General features: G+C 41.0%; 1 protein-coding gene across 2 annotated transcripts in view; it reads right to left on the bottom strand.

The window, feature by feature from the left end:
- The window catches only part of LOC122790736 (TAR DNA-binding protein 43-like), a 136308-nt gene extending 117161 nt beyond the window's left edge, over nt 1-19147 (bottom strand). Inside the window, exons 1-3 of one of the 2 annotated variants that reach the window (XM_044058324.1) lie at nt 18924-19147; nt 18346-18586; nt 10680-10855 (exon numbers count right to left, since the gene is read on the bottom strand). In XM_044058324.1, the coding sequence (XP_043914259.1) occupies nt 10680-10855; nt 18346-18583 (414 nt within the window). In that variant the 5' untranslated portion in view covers nt 18584-18586; nt 18924-19147. The other variant, XM_044058323.1, reaches the window with a different exon arrangement.
- Nucleotides 19148-20958: the final 1811 nt, after the last annotated feature.

Here is a 20958-nt window from a genome sequence, read left to right as displayed (position 1 = left end):
CCCATCCTTATCATCCTATCCCCTGCTTGTACACCAACCAGAATCTCCTTATTCCCTAGTCAAATATGACCACAAGACAGTCATCTCTAGCAGGCCTAGTGGTCATCAACCCACCATCAATAAGATGGTCACTGGCGACTTCTCCAGGGTTTGGAGAAGACTTCCTGCAAATGGATGTAACTGAGTAAACTGCCACATTCACTTGACTTTTCACCAACACCTAAATTACTGCACAGAAAAGTCAGTACCTGTCCACCTGAAATGTTACAGTCAGTTCAGGAATAACCTGCCCCCAGTGCAGATTCTATAAAAGAAGTTACGTACTCACCATAACGTTCCATCTGTGTTTTCGATTTTCACCTTTTCCTCACTGATGGGTCCGGATCCGAGCCCTCATATCAGACTCTACCACTGCAAAAACTCATGGCAACCAACAAAGCTCTTGGGCACCTCCCCTCACCCATAATGCACCTTCCTCCCTTGTTACCTCAGATCTTGTTTGCTATGAAAAAATAACTATTAGAACACATGTATAGTATATATTGACAAGAATATACATACAGCTACTGAAACTAAAACCATTCAAGAACCAATTTACACAAAATTTTAAATATCCCGTCCTTCCTGGAGACTTGTACAGGGGCTGGAGGGTGGGTTGTGAGGAAAAAGGAAAAAAAAAAAAAATCGACAACACATGGAATGTTATGGTGAGTACATGACTTCTTTATCTGATATTGTCAATTTTCACTTTATCCTTGCTGATGGGACAGAGTCCCAAGCTACCTTTCTCTTAGGGTGGCTCATGGAAGGATATTTCTCAGACCCACTGAACCAAAGGAGGCTCCAAATCCAATTTGTTGTTGTTGTGACTTTCAGCTTTTCCCGGTTAGGGGTCGCCACAGCGAAACTCCGGTCCACTAATGACTGGTAGTTGATTTTTACGTACCGAGTTGCCAGCCCTTACGCACAACCTTCAACGAAGGTACGCCCGTTCACACATGTCTCCACACAGAAGATGCGCTAGCTGAGAATCGAATCGGACAGCGTCTTACTGTGAGGCGACAACGCTACCGCAGCACCACCACCACGGATAAATACAATATTGCTTCTTTCGGCTTTTCCCGGTTAGGGGTTGCCACAGTGCAACTCCGATACGCTAATGATTGGTAGTTGATTTTTACGTGCCGAGTTACCAGCCCTGACGCACAACCTTCAACGACGGTACACCCATTCACGCATGTCTCCATGCAGAAGACGTGCTAGCTGAGAATCGAACCGGACAGCATTTTACTGTGAGGCGACAACGCTACGGCAGCACTACCACCGCAATCAATTTGTAATAAGTAATAATGGTGTAAGGATTAGCCCAAGTAGCTGCAGGACAAATACTGCCTACAGGAGCTCTGGAATGGAAAGCAGAAGCAGCAGCCATAGCCCTGGTTGAGTGCACCTCAACAGGCCTTGGCAATCATTTACCCTGTGCCTTACACATGAATATACAATCTATGATCCATTTTGCTAAAGTTATTAGATACTGGTAGGCCTTTTCTTGTTTCGGAAAGGAAACAAATAACTGACTTCCTTTCCTGAAGTCTTTAGTTCTGTGGAGGTAAAACCGCAACTGTCTGTGAGCATCTAACAAATGGAGTAAACATTCACCCCTGTTCTGGAAATTTGGAAAGAACACTGATAAATCAATAGTGTGGGTTGGTCTGCAATGACTTGACTATGGATGGTACAGACTCTTGTGTATGGAAGTTTGACTGCCATTAGTGCTGTGTCTAGACTGGTTCCTACAAATTCTAGATTTTGAGACTGTTCCAAATGAGATTATTCATAGTTTATAGAGATGCCTAGTTTTGCAGATTTGTACGACATAGTCCCTTGCTTGTATGAGTAGATGACTGATCAGAGCAGAGATGAGCCAGTTGCCCAGGTATGCAAATGCTTGGAATCCTTGTCGTCTCAAGTGATCTGCCACTACTGCCTTGCATTTGGTGAACACTCTGGGAGCTGTAATGAGACCAAAGGGCAGAGCTCAGAACTGGAAATAACTGGCACCCAACTGGAAGCGTAAGTGCCATCTGGACCGTCTGTCTATCTTGATGTGGTAGGATATGCATCCTGAAGATCTACAGAGCACATCCAATCATCTTTTTCCAAAAATGGAGAAATGGACTGTACCATGACCATCCAAAACCTGCATTTTTGTAATGATCTGTTTAGTGTGCTAAGATCCAGAATCTGTCTCCAATCACCTGTCTTTTTTGGTACTATAAAGAATCTTGAGTAAGTTCTGGATCCTCTCTGGTCTTGAGGGACTTCTTGGAGGACTCATCTAGAAACCTTTGAACCTAAATGGTTGCTCGTTCCCTTTGACTGGGTGGTACGTCTGGGATATTTTTGTTTTGGGGGGTACGGAATGAAGTAACCTCTGTACATTATCTTCTACACCCAAGGTATCCTTTATGTCTAGCCAAGCTTGTAGCAGCAGGGACAGACGTCCCCCGATTGCATCCAGTGTAGGACAAACCGGGCCTCCTTTCAGAGAGCTGAAAGGGTTTGCCAAAGAAGGTTTCTCTGAAACCCTGATTCTGCGGACCTCCTCTGGTGCAAGAGTGGCATCTTCCATTGTTCTTTCCGCATAGGCCTCTGGGGAACTTTCTCCACATATGTCCTGGTATAACCCTTGCAATTTCCTGAGGCACATCTTCCCTCCACCTCTCTCACCTTCACGTACACAGACTCCTCAGGAGAAGCACTGCTGGACTGACAGCCACCTCTGTTTCAAAATTTCCAGGATGTCCCCGAATGAAACATTGTCTGGAGGTGACCATGGCGATCCATCTCCCTCATCAAGGTCGGTGTCAGAAGTGGTGGACTCCTCTGGGGAGTCCAAATGCTTCCTCATGCAAGTCCTCTTCCTAGGGAGCTTCTCAGTGGGATATTCAGAAGAGGGAGAGGTACCGCTAGGAGTATCCTGAGGCCTAGAGACTCACTGTCCTTGTAGATGGTGTAGTTATTTAGGCACACAAATGGATAAATTAGGGAGATCCAAGATGAACAAATCTACCAAAATTTGAACCAAATTTAATTTTGCCCCCTTGGATCTACTTGTGTGTGCATGTGCGTGTGTAGGGGACTGTCAGTTCTGCACAAAAACATGTAAGGTTTTTAAACCATCAGTTTGCCCGTGCCTTAGGCAACATTCTCTGAGAAGGAAAGATTCCACTAAGGACCATAGTTGCACCTACATTATCACATGCCTGAAGAGATCCAACATGTCTGCCTGCATATTACTTAGGATTTAACTTAAGTCATTCATCCCCACATGAACTACCAAGTCAGTCATATTTGCTAGGGGAAAGCATCTTAAGGACCCTCGATATATCCGAGATCCAAGTACTTAGACTCCTAGGCAAAACATTAACCATTACATGCTCAGCCAATCCACCATATTCAAAAGTTCCCTCTAGCTTCAAGCAGATTAAGACAAAACAGACCAGGGGAGAATTTCAGACTCATCTAATTATCTAGATCTACCTTAAAGTTGGCAAGGGTACTACTCTGCTTGGCAAGTAATGGAAGTCTGCTCCAGAGCTGAGGGATATTTATCAAATCAATGTGTCATTTATATGCTGATGGGAAAAATCAATGGGTTGGGGTTGGCTCTTTTATGCCTCAAAATGCTAGACAAATCTCCACAGAACAGTCCATAAAGAATATAAAGAGCTACCAGTTTCACTAGATAACAGTTAACAATACTGAACTTTGTTGTTAGGAATCTCCAAGGTCTCTCAAGGTGGGTCAAATACATGCCAAAAGAGTACATTATTCATACCTTTCTGATCCATTACTGAATACAAAGATGGATTAAGACTTCTTTGGATCTACTGGTGAAGTTGTTGGGAGTTTGCAAGAGCCAGATGAAAGACTTTCCAAACTGTGAAAACATGGTCAAATAAGGAAACGAGTCATCTATACATCCCTTGCAACAGCAATAGATTGGAGTGTCATCATCTATGTGGCAACTAACATGTTTGGTTTATCGAACTTAACCAGACTACATTATTTATTTATTTAATTATTTATTTACTTTTTTGGACTTTTAAGATCATTGTCCTTGCATCAACTGTTAATATGGTCTGAACCATGCTGGAGCAATTCTAGGGCACTACAAGACTGACCACCACCCAATTTACTGTCATCTGCCAACAACCACTGGCCAGGAGGTAAGAGTTGTATGCCAAACAGCAGACGGCCCAACAATGAGCTCTGTGGTAATTTTTTGCTCAGGTGGTACCTGCAACTAACTACATGGGTTTTTTTCAGACAACCAGTTAAGATACACACCACCAAACAATCACAGATATGCTACATGCAATGCACAGCATAGCCTCTACCACAGCTTCAGTACTTTTTTTTTTTTTTTTTAATAAAAAAAAAGATTAAAGACACACGACCTTCCTTTGATAAAGGACAACTGAGAAGGGTCCAAGGTTGAGATTTTCAAATGTCCAGATTAAGCAGGTCCATAGCTTGACATGAGGCTAGTGAGAGGAGTCTATAGGTTTCCAGGGTGCAGTGTTGGCAACCCTTGTGCAAAGACATTCTTGAAGCCCGGGAAAACTGCCCCTGTAATAACCAGTGGAGAAGCTTACATTGGAGAAGCTTACATTAAAGTGGTCACATAAGAGTTCATAATGGCCATATTTGGCAATGAATCCAGCAAACTGGTATGTTATCAGAGGCCAAGGATGAGATACTCTAGTTTTGAAAGGGCTGAGAGAACTTGTTACACAGTAAGAGGGTGACTGGCACCAGAACCTGTGAAAACAGCTGTAACACAATGAAGCAAAATTTGCACCAAGTCTGTTAACTAGGACGTTAGTCATTTTCTATGTATCAGAAAGAGAGTACATCATTACTGTGTACAAGCTCCAAACATTGACTGCAAGTTCTTAATCCCAGACACAGTTAAAGAATTGTACTCATTTTGGTTTTACTGGCTATTTTTTTTTTTTTTTTTAAGTTCATACTCAGCTTTGCATTTTCCCAACAACTCCCTTAAGCTTTTGCTCAAGTGCGCTCGCAAGGCAGATGAGAGCTCTTTCTTAAAAGCATTATTATATTATTATATACATTAGACGGACATTCCACTAAAGGGGTTGTTTTTACATTTGGTATATTTGGTGCAGATACAGTTGTAAAACAGCCCCAAGTCGGACTAGAAGTCAGAAGCATTAGGTAATGAAGTTAAGGAAGACTTCAGATAAATACTTACTATTCCTCATGAATGGTTGGGCTTACCAGTAGATGATCGAATGGTCACTGCTACAGTAAACTTACACAACGGTCATCATATTGATCACTGCTACTGTAACCTTAGCTATAATTGTTAGACTACTACAGCTAACTACATTTGTGATGCGGAAGAAGAGCAACCCCTGGAGAATGAGCCTAGTGAAGCTTGATCAGGACCTGGAGAAAGAATCAATTTTACACAGTGCTCTGTACAGTATTACAGAAGAACAAGTAGCAGCTTCAAGATTATTCTCGGAATCTAAACTTTCCCAAAATGTCACAGATGAAGCTAAGACTGCAGTAGAGAGAGGCCCTGACCCTGCCTGGAACAGATTTGTTACGGTTAGTATAACAAAAAGGCAATAGCATTAGGCAACCACTTGGAAATAGTGCGTCTACCCCTTCTTAACTTCACAAGAAAACAATGGATCTGAAGACCTGAGGGAACACAGCTAGTCCTGAATGGGTTTTGGTTTTATTGCTGGCACAAACTAGGAAATGCTTTTCATTTGCAAGTATATTATTTTCTAGTAGAAGGCTCTCTTGCCTCCATTAGTACCTGTTGCACATCCTCAATAAATAGGTGCCTAAAAGAACAAAGACTAATCCACAAAGTCAAAAAAAATGAATACTGGGGGTGCATCAAACACCACTGTTCTTGTGTGAGCAGATCCAGTCTGTGAGGAAGCTTATGATAACTGCCCAGGTCATTTCTGAAATAAGGCAGAACCACAGATGGCTAGGCCCAAAGGGAGGCACCACAATGATCTTGGGGGTGCCTTCTCAACCTCTAATCTGTATAATAGTGGAAAAGCATACAGATCACTCCTGCCCAAGGAAGAGAAAAAGCATCTGTCTCACAGGCTTTCTTGCATGGAGAATATTGCTTCCTCTCTGAAAAATCTATTTACCAAAAAGGCTAGTTTGGGAAACTCCCTACAGATGGGTCAAATGTTGGAAGACTTCCTAATCTAACTTCCATTCAGGAGGGTCTGTCCAAGTCTTGCTCACTATGTCTGCCACACAAACTAATCTACTGCTTTCCTGCATTCTGTTACAGCAAAACATATGATGTGAAGCTATACCTAAAGCTAACATGGCTAGTCTACAAAGTGGGTACAACCTGCCCCCCCCCCCCTGCATGATGTACCACAACACTGTGGTTCGGGGAGTTGAGTGCCTTGAGAACAGCAAGCATCTGCTAGATATTTATAAATTTGGGAATATCCTTGATGTCTCACACCCTTGCACTTTTATTACTCATGAAACTGCTCCACAAGCAAAGTCTGAAGGACCTGTGGTGACAGACTGATTTGGTGCAGGGAGGAAGGGGGACCTGGAATTACAGACCAAGAGATTTCTGTACTGACAAACCCCAGCACGGAGTTTTAAAAAGAAGAGGGGTGGTGATCCTTGGACTAAACAGATTTCAGATACTACTTTATCTGTGAATCCTGGGGTATTCCCCGCCAGTGACTGAAGTTGAGTGGAAAAACTCAGAAAGATATAAATAAGGACATTTTCCCTGTCGAAGAAAAACTCTGAACAGAGGTGTTTAATTGACATCCCAGGAACATAAGCCTCTGAAAACCTTTTTGACTGTTCTCATGGAATCCTAGCTTGGGGGACAGATTCCTGACACCTGAAAGAGACTCTGCAAATGCAAGTCATCTAAATACAGAAAAAAAAGTCAGATTTTTCCTCAAAGGAAGAAAATAATTTAAAACATTCCTCATACTGTGACTTTTATCAGGATAAACTGTAATATAAGAGCCTGACATTTCAAAATTCTTAACACCAAAGTTGCAGCAGTACACACTTTCCCCTATACCTACCAATTTTCCTATCCTTGTCAGAAAGGGTAGGGCCAGAATTAAAGTGCATAACAGCAGTAGGATCAACTAAGGCAATGTGGGCAGGTTTGGGAATAGTGTATAAAAATTTAAAGACAACAGTATTTTATACATCCTATCTGCTTTTTAGGGGTTGCTGGCTCACTAACAGGAAAACTGTAGGCAGCAACATACATATCCTCTAAAGCTGGCAGAACAGGAAAAAATAGGGCCAAGTGTGTTACTAATGGTAGCAGCTGTTTCCATACAGATAGGCACAACACACATTCAACAGGGAAACCTTCCCTGCTGCCTCTCCCAGGACATACAAGAATGGCTCCTCCTTGCCAACTTAAGATTACTCCAACACCTGCTTAGGACATGGCTAACCACCAGTCCATAGGGGATTGTAGGAGCTACATCAGAAGGATCCAGGGGAAATGATCAGTGGTTTGAGGTACATCAAATGGACATAGCAGAGTCACCAAGCTTCAGGTGACAAACTGCTAGCTTGCTGTGGTAGCAAATACTGACTGCTTAACTTTTCCTTTTTGTGGCTGGAAGAAGGGCCAACCATGGGCCAATGGACTGTCGATGGTCAAGTTGAAAATGGTGCCCCTTTCCTGTGGAAGAGGAACAGCAACTGCCAGTAAAACTACCAGCCCATAAAAGTTAACTCCTGACAGAAACAGCAAAAAGCTCTTCAAACACTATGCCAACCCCACCCAACACATCTAAGAAATGTCAAACATTAATAAATTTAAGAAAACTGAAGGTCTACCCCCAAAAGGAAGCATAAGCCAAACGCCGACGGTCAAAAAAACCCTCAAGGAGGAGCGTACTCCTTGGCTGCAGTAAAGAGCAGCTTTGTGTCCAAACCAGTCTTTTACTCAGATCAAGCTGTTCGACAGGGCACCCCAAAGCTTTGGAAGCTGGCCAGCCGTGATATCCTTGGAAAGATATAACCCATGTAGCTAAGGCTACTACAACAGTAATCAATATGAACATCTGCACGTGGGAGTAAAAGTCAGAAGCATACACAGCAACTTTAGCGATACGGTCCTTTGGAGGACGAGTAGTAACAGTAAAAAATAAATACATAAAATAGCTGAAAACTACAAACACACACTTCTTAGTCCTTCTGTGCAACTGCTCCAACAGCCACTAGGCCCACTAATCTAACCCAGGTTGTCTGTGGCATACACAAGGCTTTATATTCTTATGCTTCGTAAGGAACTGCTAGTAGTAGTATGGCCCTTGCACCACTTCAAGTGGGCACTTCTTGTATGCTTATCCAAGGCTTGCCTAAGCCATCTAGACACACAGAGTGCCCTACTGTTGCCTTTCATCTCTCTAGTCACCCTTCATAATGGTTCAGTCTACATCAGTAACCCACTCAGTAGTCCCTAGCACGTTAATTTTTTCCACTTTGGTTTACCCCCCCCCCCCCCAGTAGCAATTGGTGTGCATTGCCAGGATTCTGCTCTTTTATGAAAGTTGCAATGCAAGCTTAACTTGACAAAACCATACAGAGTTATGTCTGCTTTAGATGTACACCAGTGCTTGGACAGTATTGCTGCCATGACAAAATTTCAGTCATCAACGCAATGAATGAAATGACAAATCAGATGTACTGCAGCTGCATTCCAGATGCAATGCTGAGAATGGCATTACTTTGTGACATCTAGGTGGGAACAGAATCTCTCCATTCTAGCTTTAGCACCATGTTGCTGCCACTCTCCCCCCACAAACATGCTTAGCAGTATTTTCTTAAAAGACTGCCATATTTCACTAATCAGTAACCAGTCACTCTTCTGGGCTCAAGTGGTAAACACCCCATGGTGAGTCAGACCTGGGACTGCCACCACCAATTAATGAAATTACTTATTAAAAATATTTTACAGTGCCTCAGTTCTTAGCATTTAAACCACTAAAGAACACAGGTCACTGGGTCAATATGAATCACCTACAAGCCAAAGCTCAATAATCACCATGCTAGACATGAGAATTGGAGCAGAACTGGAAATTAACAGAATTTGAAAACTCAGAATTATGCTAAATTTTTTACTACTAAAATACTTTGTCATGTGCCACCTGCAGAAAAATAACTAGAGGGTGGCGGTCACAAAATATGACAGTTAGGAAATACCACTGCATGTGTGCTTACGGCAAAGGCACTTCTGTCCTTTGACTCCTGTTCCACAAGAGGAATGAGCTATAGGGCTTTAGTTTCAAGAGGACAAGTGGGCAAACTAGAAGTAAGAGTCACGGAGGCTTGAATGTCAATCATGGGATAAGACCAAAAACTGAGTGATGGGACTTATTTCAGACCACAACTTGTGGTATGCCAAATCTCATTTAACACTACAACAGCAAGGTGGTCTAACAAATCTCATTAGCAACAAATTAAAAATACTCCAGTTTCAGCACAGAGTTGGCACTTTTACTAAAGTACCCACCAACCCTTTCAGACTACACCAGAAAACCTGTATAAAACACAAATAAAATGAGGCATTACAAATGCGCAGACAACTAGGCTATCAACCCGGAAGTCATTTTAAGCCTAGCCATTTCTGCCCAATGTAGCAGCATAGAAGTGCTAGTCATTTCTCAAAATTGCATTTAATGATTAGTGTTGCAAGTTCTATCCCTGGTAAGAACTTACGATGCACTATCCACTTATCCAGGTTCCTCTTGAATGGTGTCACAGAGGTGCTCTGTTTCACATGAACTGGTAAGCCTGTTCCAAAGATGTGGCAGTCGCTGGGAGATAAACAGGACATGTTGGAGGGACAGGCTTAAGTCGCAGGCCACATTTAAGTCTCTGGAGTGGGTAGCTCTAGATCATATATATGCACAAGGAACTGCACAATCAGGCATATTCAAGAAGTTTTGGAGATGAACTAAAGGTAGAGCAGCTCATTGTATACAAAGAAATGTGTTTCTCCTGGGTTGAACTGTGAAGAAAGATTTTTCTACTCTCTGGCTTGTGTACCAAGTTAAAACAGATCTGGGTTGAGTCAATTAGCACAAAATCAGGTACACCACACTTCAGGAAGGTGTGAACTTGTTTTATTTTTCTGAGCAAGTTGCAACAGCACTCATCTATACTAATGTACTGACTTCATTCAAACTGGTTCCTACATTGCCTGGCAGTTAGCCATTTCCTGAGGTCATGTGGTGAAAGATTTGATTCCCCCAGCCTCCACTGCCTAACTGTAGGACTTTGGGCAAGTGGGCAGAGTCTAAAAAAAACATCTATAGAGATCAGTGATCTATTACGGAAAACAAATAAATTTGGGTAACCCTGCAGCAAACCCACCACAATTCTTAAAAGGTCCATTTTAGCGAATAACCTGTAAACCTACCCTGCCAATGAAGTAACACTCTTCAACCAACGTATAACATACAGATCGAGGACTGCTTAATAAAGTAGATGAGAACCTAAACACTCCCAGAAACTTCACAATAATCTTAAAAACACATGCATTCAGACAAGCACCTCACTGCAGTTAAGCAAGGACCTACTCAATTTTGACTTACCTGCACCATAATAACTTCACCAAAAGTGCTGAAATAGTCTTTTAAATCTTGCTCTGTTGTCTTCCATGGAAGGCCAAGAACTATTAAGTCAGATGTCTTCTGTACTGCTCTTTTCACTTTTACTGCTGATGATGCAGCCGATGATGCATCGTTTTCATCCATTTTCCTTTTATTATCTTAAAATAAAATGCACAAAAGTGTAAAGACACTGACAGCTAAACTCCAAGTTTACTACTCAGTAATCAGGTGGACTCGAGTCAAACGAGAGTGCTATACTAATTTCTTGGATTTTCCACACAAACACCACAATTCTTTATATCTGGAGATAAAAAACAGCGATAAGAAATGTCATACCCCCTCTGCAGGCAGGCAAACAAAATGAATACAACAAGTTCACAGCTGCAACCTCCAACTGCTTCATAACAGGAAACTACAAAGTTTGGACAGCTTTCACAGAAAACAAATACCAAACAAATGATACAAAGCAACCCCCCGCCAACCAAAGTTAATTTGTTAAGTAGTCCAACTTCTCGAGATCATTTCAACTTGTTTGTTTACAACATACTTATCGGTGGTTTACTGTTTTCCTTCAATCTGTGTTGGCTGCAAATTCTAGTTATTGCCATTGATATCTCCCTGTATTCCAAGTTGTAACTCACACAAATGCAAAGTAATCCACACCATCTCCGACTACACAATATTAACTGTGGGGGCACCAGACCTATACCACTCTCATGGGGGAACCCACACAAGTTGCCAGTTTCCCTGGATACAAGAACATATCACACACACTGAAAAATAAGAACCCAATGTAGGAACAGTTCCACAGCTCACAATAATCCACACCAGCAAAATTGCCAAAAGATACAAAATCCAAAAAGTAAAATACTTCATTTGCTGTAAAAACCAGTAAAACCTGAGAGCTTTCATCCTAAAAATCAAAGTAGGTGGGTTTTCTGAATAAACCAGAGGTAAACCAATGGTTGGAGTGGTCAATTCTCAGTTCCACATCTAAATAGTTTAAAATTTCAAAACAATTTAATGTAATTCTTGTGATAAGGTGCTGCCCAGCTGGGCCCACTCTATACATTTAGAAATTCCACACCCCATCATGCTCTAGTTCCAAGAAAAAAAAAAGTAACACACTAAACAGTGTCTAATACAAAGTCAAAAATAGAAGCGAATGAAGCTTGAGTGCAGTTAGTTAAAAAAAGTAAAAGTCTAGCATTAAAAAAGTTGTTTGTATAACACTATACAACTTTCCCTTAGCCCCAGTTAGTGCACGCACCAGGGATGCACACTAAAGATTATAAACAGAATTGTAAAATTGGCAATTACTTTCATGCTACACTACTACTTCACTGAAAGTCACAGGTGTTAAAATGTTATCAAAAGAGGATAAAACATTGTTTATAGGGCTGAGGAGAAATAAAAGGTATTCATTACCCAGAAAATGTTAAACTACACATTAACTTTCCCTCTGTCGTAAACATTATAGGTTCATAGGTATAGGTTCATACTAGGCTATCTGCCCTAGGGCATTTATAAGCCTAGCCAGAATGTGTTTGGCTTTCGCCACCCATTTTAAATTTATTTTGCTATGCCCTTTTTCGAGGTTAGTATACTGTGCCTCTACAGGTAGGACTTTGTATTTGAACAGCACCTCACAAAATGTGCAGTAGCAAGTACCGCCTAAACCCTACCCAGCATCCAACAATCGGCGACGTCTTACAAAAGTTAAAATAATATTTACACCGATAGTGGCATGGATGTCTATTCCTAGTTTACTCCTTTCCTCAACATAGTGCAATCTCGGAGTTGATGCATTCAATTTGTGGGGGTGTAGGGGTTTGCAGGTTGCTTACTCTCCCCTGCAAAAATGAAGATAAAAATAAAACACTGTCAATCGTGCATCTTTTTCATATCAGAACACCTGTTTCACCTATTACTGAGGCCAGTCTCAGTTCTGCACAGACCGGCCTGCAAAGTACTGTACCAATACAAAGCCCCAACTTTGTTTACAAATACTGGCAGATGTTGGTGCACTTCAGTGTCAGCATCCATATAGGTATATAGATCTAGTTGACAGCGCTGGGGAGGGGGCGGTTTACACCAAGATAACAGCCTCCAGTATTCTTTAACTGTCTGCTCATCAATGATGGGACTCTCACACTGTTTGTTAATCACCATGGGAATGCCTACACCCACAAACATTTTGGGTGAGGGACTATTACTGTACCCAACTACCACTACATTATACCACAACCTCTGAGAAAGGTTGCATTAAGCACACCATCCATTTCAGAAAAATATAAACAAGATAGCAGAATATTGTATTAGAATAATACCTTGCATGCCATTCTGCAGAGAAGCGGGTGTTGCCTCAGTTACTGACAGGTGAAACAGGCATGCTGTAGTATGGAAAAGATGCACGATTGACAGCCAGAGATTTCAGTGCAACATCATGCACTGACTGTTGATCATGCATGCATTCTTTGTTAATTGCGGAATAACTGCAAATATTTTTTTCCTTTTTTTTTGCAGGGGGAAAGCACCCTGCACCCCCTCTAAGCGGGGTCTCTGCCCCCCCCCCCCGCAAATGAAATGTACCAACTTTTGAGATCACAGTACCTTGAGAAAAAAGGGTAAACTATGAATATTCATGACTCCATCAGTATTACTATTGCCTTAATTTGATTGTTGGATGGTAGGCGGGACTTGCTACTGCTCATCCTGCCAGGTACGTTTTTAATACAAAACCAATTACTGGCAAATAAGAGGTGCCAAAACTTTAATGGAAATGGCACAAGACTGCCATGACACAAAAGATGTGAAGAGAGTTTTATAATGGAGAATGACAAAACCTTGACTAAATGGCACTGCAACATTTCGCCCTATTTGCCCTAGCACACGTAGCCCTTCGACTGACATGATCAAATCCCCCAAGAATTTCTAAATTTATATTCCATTTTCATTTACTTTGAAATCTAGGCTTTGTTATACTGTACTGGCTCTCACAGGCAGTTTCATGTAGGAATGGGCATGGCCACAATGACTGACAAGCCTAATGCCTGTTATGTGGTATGCAAATGATGAATGATTGGCATGCCATGCAGATTTGCCAATGGCATCATGCATACATTGACTGTTGAATAAATTCTTTCAAGATAACAAACACTGTCTGTATTCATGTATTTACGCTTGTCTAGACATGTGAGACTCCTTGTTTTTTCTCTAGGATGCAATGCCCTAGAAGTTCATTATAGTAAGTTGTTGGTCAACGAGGGGTATGGTTGCTACCAGGTACCAGGACGATTCTTTACTATCCATCTTTAACATGCATTTCAGGTGCTCTGATATTCTCTCTTAATTCATACTGTAGTAGCTCACCTCCTAAGATTTGGAACAATGCTACCCTCAAAAAAAAAAAAAAGTAAAAAGTTTTATTAATCCTTTTACTCAAAATTTTTAACTTATTTAGTCGGGTATGTTGGTACGTTACTGTAACAGTACTATATAAATGTTCCTGTGTTTGAAATGTTTTACCTGTCTGACATTATCTGTATTGTATATGGTAAAGATTTCGGTCTTGTAAATTGTCTTAATGTGGAACTTTTCTCCCCAGGCCTCCGCTGAAAATGGACATACATCCAGTCGGACTATCCCGGACAACAAATGTAAAATAAAATAAAAAAATAAATAAATAAAAATTAACATTTTGATGTTAGAGTTGCCTGTGACAGCAGGAGTATTCATTGTGTAGTCTTTTGTTTACCCTCTTCCGCAATGTAGTGCGATCTCGGAGGTGGCATATTGAAGTAGCAGGGGTGGGGGTGGTGTTGCCCCTACAAGGGGGGTGCAGGAGGGCTTTCCCTCCTGCAAAAGCAAAGGGAAAACAGTAATGCAAGAATGCACATCACTGGTACTGCCCTGTAGGTACTTACCTTTAGGCCAGTGTTTACCACTGACATACGTTTGACTTTATGCTTCTACTTCAATTATTTACTTTCGTTTCATTGAGCTTTTACTTTCATTTATTAACTGGTAGAAAGGCTGATCCTGAGACCTTTTCATAAACAATTCTGGCCAGGAGACAAGACAACATTCATATTATTCAAAAATATACCAACATATGAAGACTCTTAAGAAAAGTGGTACTTCAAAAAAAAACCAGTAAATCAAACGAAAACTCATACTCTTAAGTTAATAAGAGAAAAAAACATCATACACCAGGCAACCGGCAAACATGCCTTGTTCAAATTAATATTCATGCGGCCAAGAAATGCATGACAATGTTTATTCAGGACTACTGTTTCAAGTCAACCTGTTGCTGGGTGTTGGGCAGTGCTTGCTACTGCACCAGTACAGTACAACATTGCTGAAATGGTTATCTATTAGAAAAGTACCCTGCGTTTAATTTTGCGCAGATGTGGATGTGTTGCTAGTGACTGACAGGGTGAATGGACATGGAAATGCCCGATGACTGACAGGGACGCTAATGTGCACGTAACGTAATGCATGAATATTACACAGTTTGCAGTAATACATGCACGATACCAACTTCATCACCATAAAGCAGCCTTTATTGAAAAATCAGTTCCATGTTCGGGCTTAAATTTGATTTTGATATCCGCACTAACTAATTTTTACTTTTTCTCTTTGCTTTTGCAGGGGGGGTTAAGCCCCGCCTGCACCCCCCACACTCCCCACTACTTCAATATACCAACTCCGATATCCCACTACATTGAGTAAGATGGTACATTTAGTGAGGGCAGATTTAGTGGCTTCTTAAGTGCAGTTATTTGGGGATTTCTTATCCTGTATCCAGCAGTTGCTATATTTCAAATAAAACACCATTCCTGTGCTAGTCTTGTGCCAACAGAACATATTTATCAATATTCACTTTGGCACAGGAATGCATATTCAGTATAACAGCCCGCCAGGAACTGTCGACCCGGAGGCGTGGTTAGGGAAGGATTTGCTACTGCGCATTGTGCAAGGGGTTTTGTTGCTGTCCATTAACCCCCCCAACAGTTTCACGCAAAAATAGGAGTATCATGCGTGACTGACAATCCAGAAGCTGGTGATGTAATATGCTAATGTGGCATAATTGACATGTAATGCAGATTCGCTAGTGCCATCATGCATACATTGCTTCCTCCTCTGCCTCCTCCCCGCTAGTGGGGTTTGGCTTTATTGGCCTGAAACTGTCCATTAAAACGACGAAACAAGTCAGGGGCATTCAGAATCACCAATTAGCTGAAACACCTGATGTTCATAAGGATCATCTGCATATATCCCGTGTGCCTCTAATGCAAGAGGTTTGGGAGGTCACTCAGCGGAAGTTCTAGTTTTGCTGGAGTTTTCATTTTGTTTTTACAACCAGTGACCTTCTCACTCATTGGTTACATTTATGACAATGAAAAACAAATGGCTGAGGAAAACTATGAGAAGAGTCTTGTTATGGAGTATTCTTAAATCGTAGAGAAATAACAACAGTAGTTGATAAAGGAAACACAAGCTGGAGTATAGTTTCATAGGGCAGAAATAGGGAAATAATAGAGAACGTGTGTCACGTGGGATGGGAACAGGAGCACTCCCAGCGGGAAGACGTGAGAGTGGAGAAGGTTCTTAAGGAGGAGAACAGCTGACACTGGCATGGGAACATCAACAAAGCCCGTTTGTAATACTCAGGTATACATCATAGTACTGTATTCCTGAAAACTTCTAACAAAAATGGTTATATCTGCTCGGCCTACAACTGGTTATATTTACTTTCGCAAACCCACCAGATGCGCAGTAGCAAGCCCCGCCCAAACCCCGCCTGACACATAGCTTCACACATCATAGTACTGTATTCCTGAAAACTTCTAACAAAAACGATTATATCTGCTCGGCCTACAACAGGTTATATTTACTTTCGCAAACCTTCCAGATGCGCAGTAGCAAGCCCCGCCCAAATCCCTCCTGACACATAGCTTCATGGCTCTCATCTCTCCACCTCCCACATACTTACAGATTCTGTTTTTCCCCATGAATATTCATATTGCGCCGAAGCAGTTAATCCGTACTGTAGTGAAAGGAATTTTCAAACCTGTTTTTCTAAATCACCCAATGGTAACTATTTAAATAATACAGAAAATCTAGCTAACAAGTTAAAGACTTAAGAGGCGTAACATATCAGCGTGTAAGTAGTGCAGGTTATTTAATTGCTATTCTTTCCTACATGTAAATCAGTACTGACTTGCCCACATTTCCCTACATCACAACATTCATGCAAAACAAAGCGCAGTGGAGATATCGGAAACCGCAAACCCACCAAAAATATAGTGTTATTATTTTCTACTTGGCCATATTTCCCTAAATCAGGACATTCATGCCAAAGAGTACAGTGGGGTTATCTGATCCGGGGATCACTTCTGTGGCTCTGCTCGACAGTGGCATAGGAAAATAATTTTCTTGGGTGGCAAAAGCCAAAGTACCTTTTTGGTTGGGCTTGTATAGGCCCTAGGGTCAATAGTCTAGTACCTACCTATGAACCTATAGGAAATCACAAACTTACTTTTAAGCTTCTGTGCCACAAAACACTTGAGAGACATTCGTGAAGCACTTACTTTAGCTTAATAAGTATGCTTCTGTAAAATTAAATGTATTGGTTCCTGGTAAAAGATATCTGCTTACTCAAAAACCATGGGACTGTCACCTTCTGAATTCAAATCAACCCTAGCTAGACAGCTGTTGTGTCTTTCGGCTTTTTCTACTTGTGAGAAATTAGTATTTTTTTTTTGTATTGTTATACCCAATTGTTCTGGTTTAAGGAGCTGTTTGTGGCCAAGGAAAATTTGCAGAAAAATACCATTTGGCACTGCTTGGGGGTCCATCTTTTACATATTACTATATTAGCATTTTTAACAGTTTTGTATTTCTCCATTCCAATAAGGATATTAAATATTACTTTGTACAAGTAATTATTACTATGCCTAACTGTTCACACACAGCTATTTCTGATTAAATTTCGTATTTTATTTTTTTGCTGTTATATATTGCAATGCTTAGGGTCCATTTATTATCATTGCAACACATTATCTGCTGTAACATTCATTGTAATTTTTATTTCAATTTCAGTATACGGCAAGGATTAAATTATTACTTTCTATATTTCTTTTTTAGTACTACACCTAATTGTTCTTCTTTAAGGAACTGTTGCTGGCAAAGGAAACTAGCAACTACAATTAAAATCAATAAAAAAAAATTACATTACTTGTCAGTTATTTCACATCACATTTCTAAAATTCATATTACTATAAGAAATAGTTCTGTAAGAAAAAATTACATTGTTTAATTGTAACAATCCGTGTTTCGGAGCTGTCATTACTACAGTACGGAATGCATGCATGATGTCACGGGTAATTCTGCATTCCGTGTCAATCATGGCATATTTGCATATGGAAACTCCGGCCGGCGCATGTCAATCACACAGACCACGCCCACTTGCGCACAATGCCGGGTAACTACAACCCTACAACGCACACTAACACGCAACATGGTACAAGCTATAGCGTACTGGGACTTGAAAATGCTAACTTTCTACCAAAACACTTGAAAGATAAAACAGATAAACGCTAACTGCGTACAGATCTAACACATGGACTACGTAAATACTTACCTTTAGGATAATTGACGATAAAAACAAGGTTAGACCAGCCAGTCTCTGGAGGATGCAAAATTCCCTCCACTAGCCGCACTCCACGCACACTCTCCGAAACAGGATTGCGGTAGCGCAAACCACAGGCTCCTGGAAACTGAGCCGTGACTGTAGACAGGAGAACGGTGCCATCATCTTCAGTGGGGATTTCAATAGGCTCCTCATTCTCGTCTTCTGTTACTCGAATGTATTCGGACATTGCCTGCAAAAATATAAACTGTGTTTAGGATTACACATATACACAACCCGTATGAAATCATCTCAAGTTAGAAGTATACAGTTAATTACAATATCAGCATTATCTCTAACGTTATTGCAATCCATACAGAAACCGGACTAGCTCTGTTCCGTTTTTCCTCAGGCTTCAGGCCCAAATCGCTGATAGCACAGCAGGCCCGTATATGGAACCGCGAATATAACGGGTATCGTCACTTTAAAAGCGGTAAATTTGATGAAGCTTGGTATCAGTGGCAAAAACTGCTTTAATATCAACTATAACTGGACTTTTTTCTTTTTTTTAAGAGGTAAATTAAGCCCACCTTAATATGAATTCCTTCCAGCTAACACGGCACCTAGTTTCCCCAAAACGGACAGGTACGTCACAAAAGCCTCGATTCCGTTTCGGCAGGGGAGACCAATTTTTGTTAGAGTTTTGTTTTATTTAAATATATAGCAATACATTTGCAATTAAAGGTTTTTTTAATACAAGAAAAACTAAACAATGATTCTGATACAAACACTTTATAATATCTTAAAGGGACAATCCCACTGTTTAAAATTCGGGCACAAATGTAGGCTAACCGAAAAACGCCCACTTTATCTACGTCACTTTTATTACCACCCACAAAGTCTTATTTATTTATTGACATTTGTAAACCGGGTTTGTCTAACTGGGCTTGTGGCCCATTTTCAGTGGAGAACCGAGGAGAAAAGCTCCAGTAGTACATTTTAAACAAGTACAATTTTAAACTATATTGATATAATAGCAGTTATAGCAAAAAGATTCACATATGTTGGGTTATATGCATAAAGTTAAAGTTGTATTAAAAAGAAGCTAAGTAACAATTTTACATTGATATAGTTCAATGGGTCAATAATAAAAAAAATTGTTTGTATAAAATTATGCAAATGCATAGTAGACACATTGGAAAGACAGGTGTAATGAGGTACTAAGTATGGTCCTTTTGACGGTACATAAAGGGAAGGAAGACTAGGTAGGGTCATGGCAAGGGCAGGTTCTGGAATTGAGAAAATACGCTTTTAGTTAATTTTTAAAGTGTGGGGTGTAGGAGATTGAACGTAACTCAAGGGGAAGTTTGTCCCAAGCATGGGCAAGGGAGTGTTTGTAGAGTAGTTTGCCTACTGACCTTTTTGGGTGGTAGATATCAAGTAATTGTTGGTTAGAAGTACGGAGGGTCCGGAATGGGATGTAGCTGGAGACTAAGGAAGATAGAGATGGACAGAAGGAGGGTTTATAAAGAATAGCATATGAAATTGATAAGATAGCAGAAATTGGGGAAGTTCAAGCCATTGAAGAGAGTTTAAAGAAATGCAGTGGTGTGAGTTGTATGGGGAGTTAGTAATGAATCTGGCTATTTTATGGTAAGTCTGTTGGAGTTTGTTTAGAGTGGAGGCCTGGATATTGGTAAGAACTGGGGCAGCGTATAAGAGGGAGGGGAGGAGGAGTGCCTGGCCCAGGGTAAGTCTACATTCAGGGGTTAGGAATTTTTTGTTCCGATATAGCAGACCTAGTTTCTGTTTTTTTTTTTTATACACTGGAGTGTGTGTAGGTTGAACTTTAGTTCATCATCGATAATGACCCCTAGGAGTTTTGTGTGGGTGTCAGGTGGGATAGTTGTATTGTTAGAAGATGTAATAAAAAAGGAGGTCTTGTGATGAGAAAGAGAACGGGGAAGGAAAAGTAGGAGTTTGGTCTTTTTGGATTTTAGGATCAATAGGTTGTGAGAGAGCCATTGTTCAGTGGATAGTAGGGCCTGTTGGGTCAGGGAGTGTTGCTCAGGAATGTTATTTGAGATGGATATAAGTGTGGAGTCGTCGACATACTGAATAAGGGAGGATTCTTTGCATGAGGTGTAAAGATCATTGGTGAAGATGTTAAACAAAAGGGGTCAAAAGATGGAGCCTTGGGGAACACCAGTGGAGATGGGAAGGGAAGGTGAAGAGGATGAGAGCCAATTGACAGATTGTTCCCTGCCAGATAGGTAACTATTAAACCAGGCAAGTGAGGAGGGGGATAGGTGGAGATTTGCGAGTTTGGATAGTAGTAGAAGATGAGAGACGGTATCGAAGGCTTTGCAGAGATCTAGGAAGAGACAGGAAATGAGTTTATTGTTGTCTAGGGTCTCTGCAATGATGTGAGTGAAGGAGAGGAAGGCTGTGGTGAGGACAAAATCCATGTTGGGTAGGGGTAAGTAAGTGTTGTGTGAGGAGGTGATTGAGAAGCTGTGAGTGAATACATTTTTCTAATATCTTTGAGAGGGGGGGGCAGAATGGCAATGGGTCGGTAGTTTGAGGGGTCAGTGGAGTTTCCACCTTTATGAACAGGGATAGTGA

The sequence above is a fragment of the Protopterus annectens genome, chromosome 16.part0, assembly GCF_019279795.1.
Source record: "Protopterus annectens isolate FY-2018-M chromosome 16.part0, PAN1.0, whole genome shotgun sequence".
NCBI classification, from domain to species: Eukaryota; Metazoa; Chordata; order Ceratodontiformes; family Protopteridae; genus Protopterus; species Protopterus annectens.
Note: the sequence above shows the minus strand (reverse complement) of the source record. Positions and strands in the feature narration are given on the sequence as shown.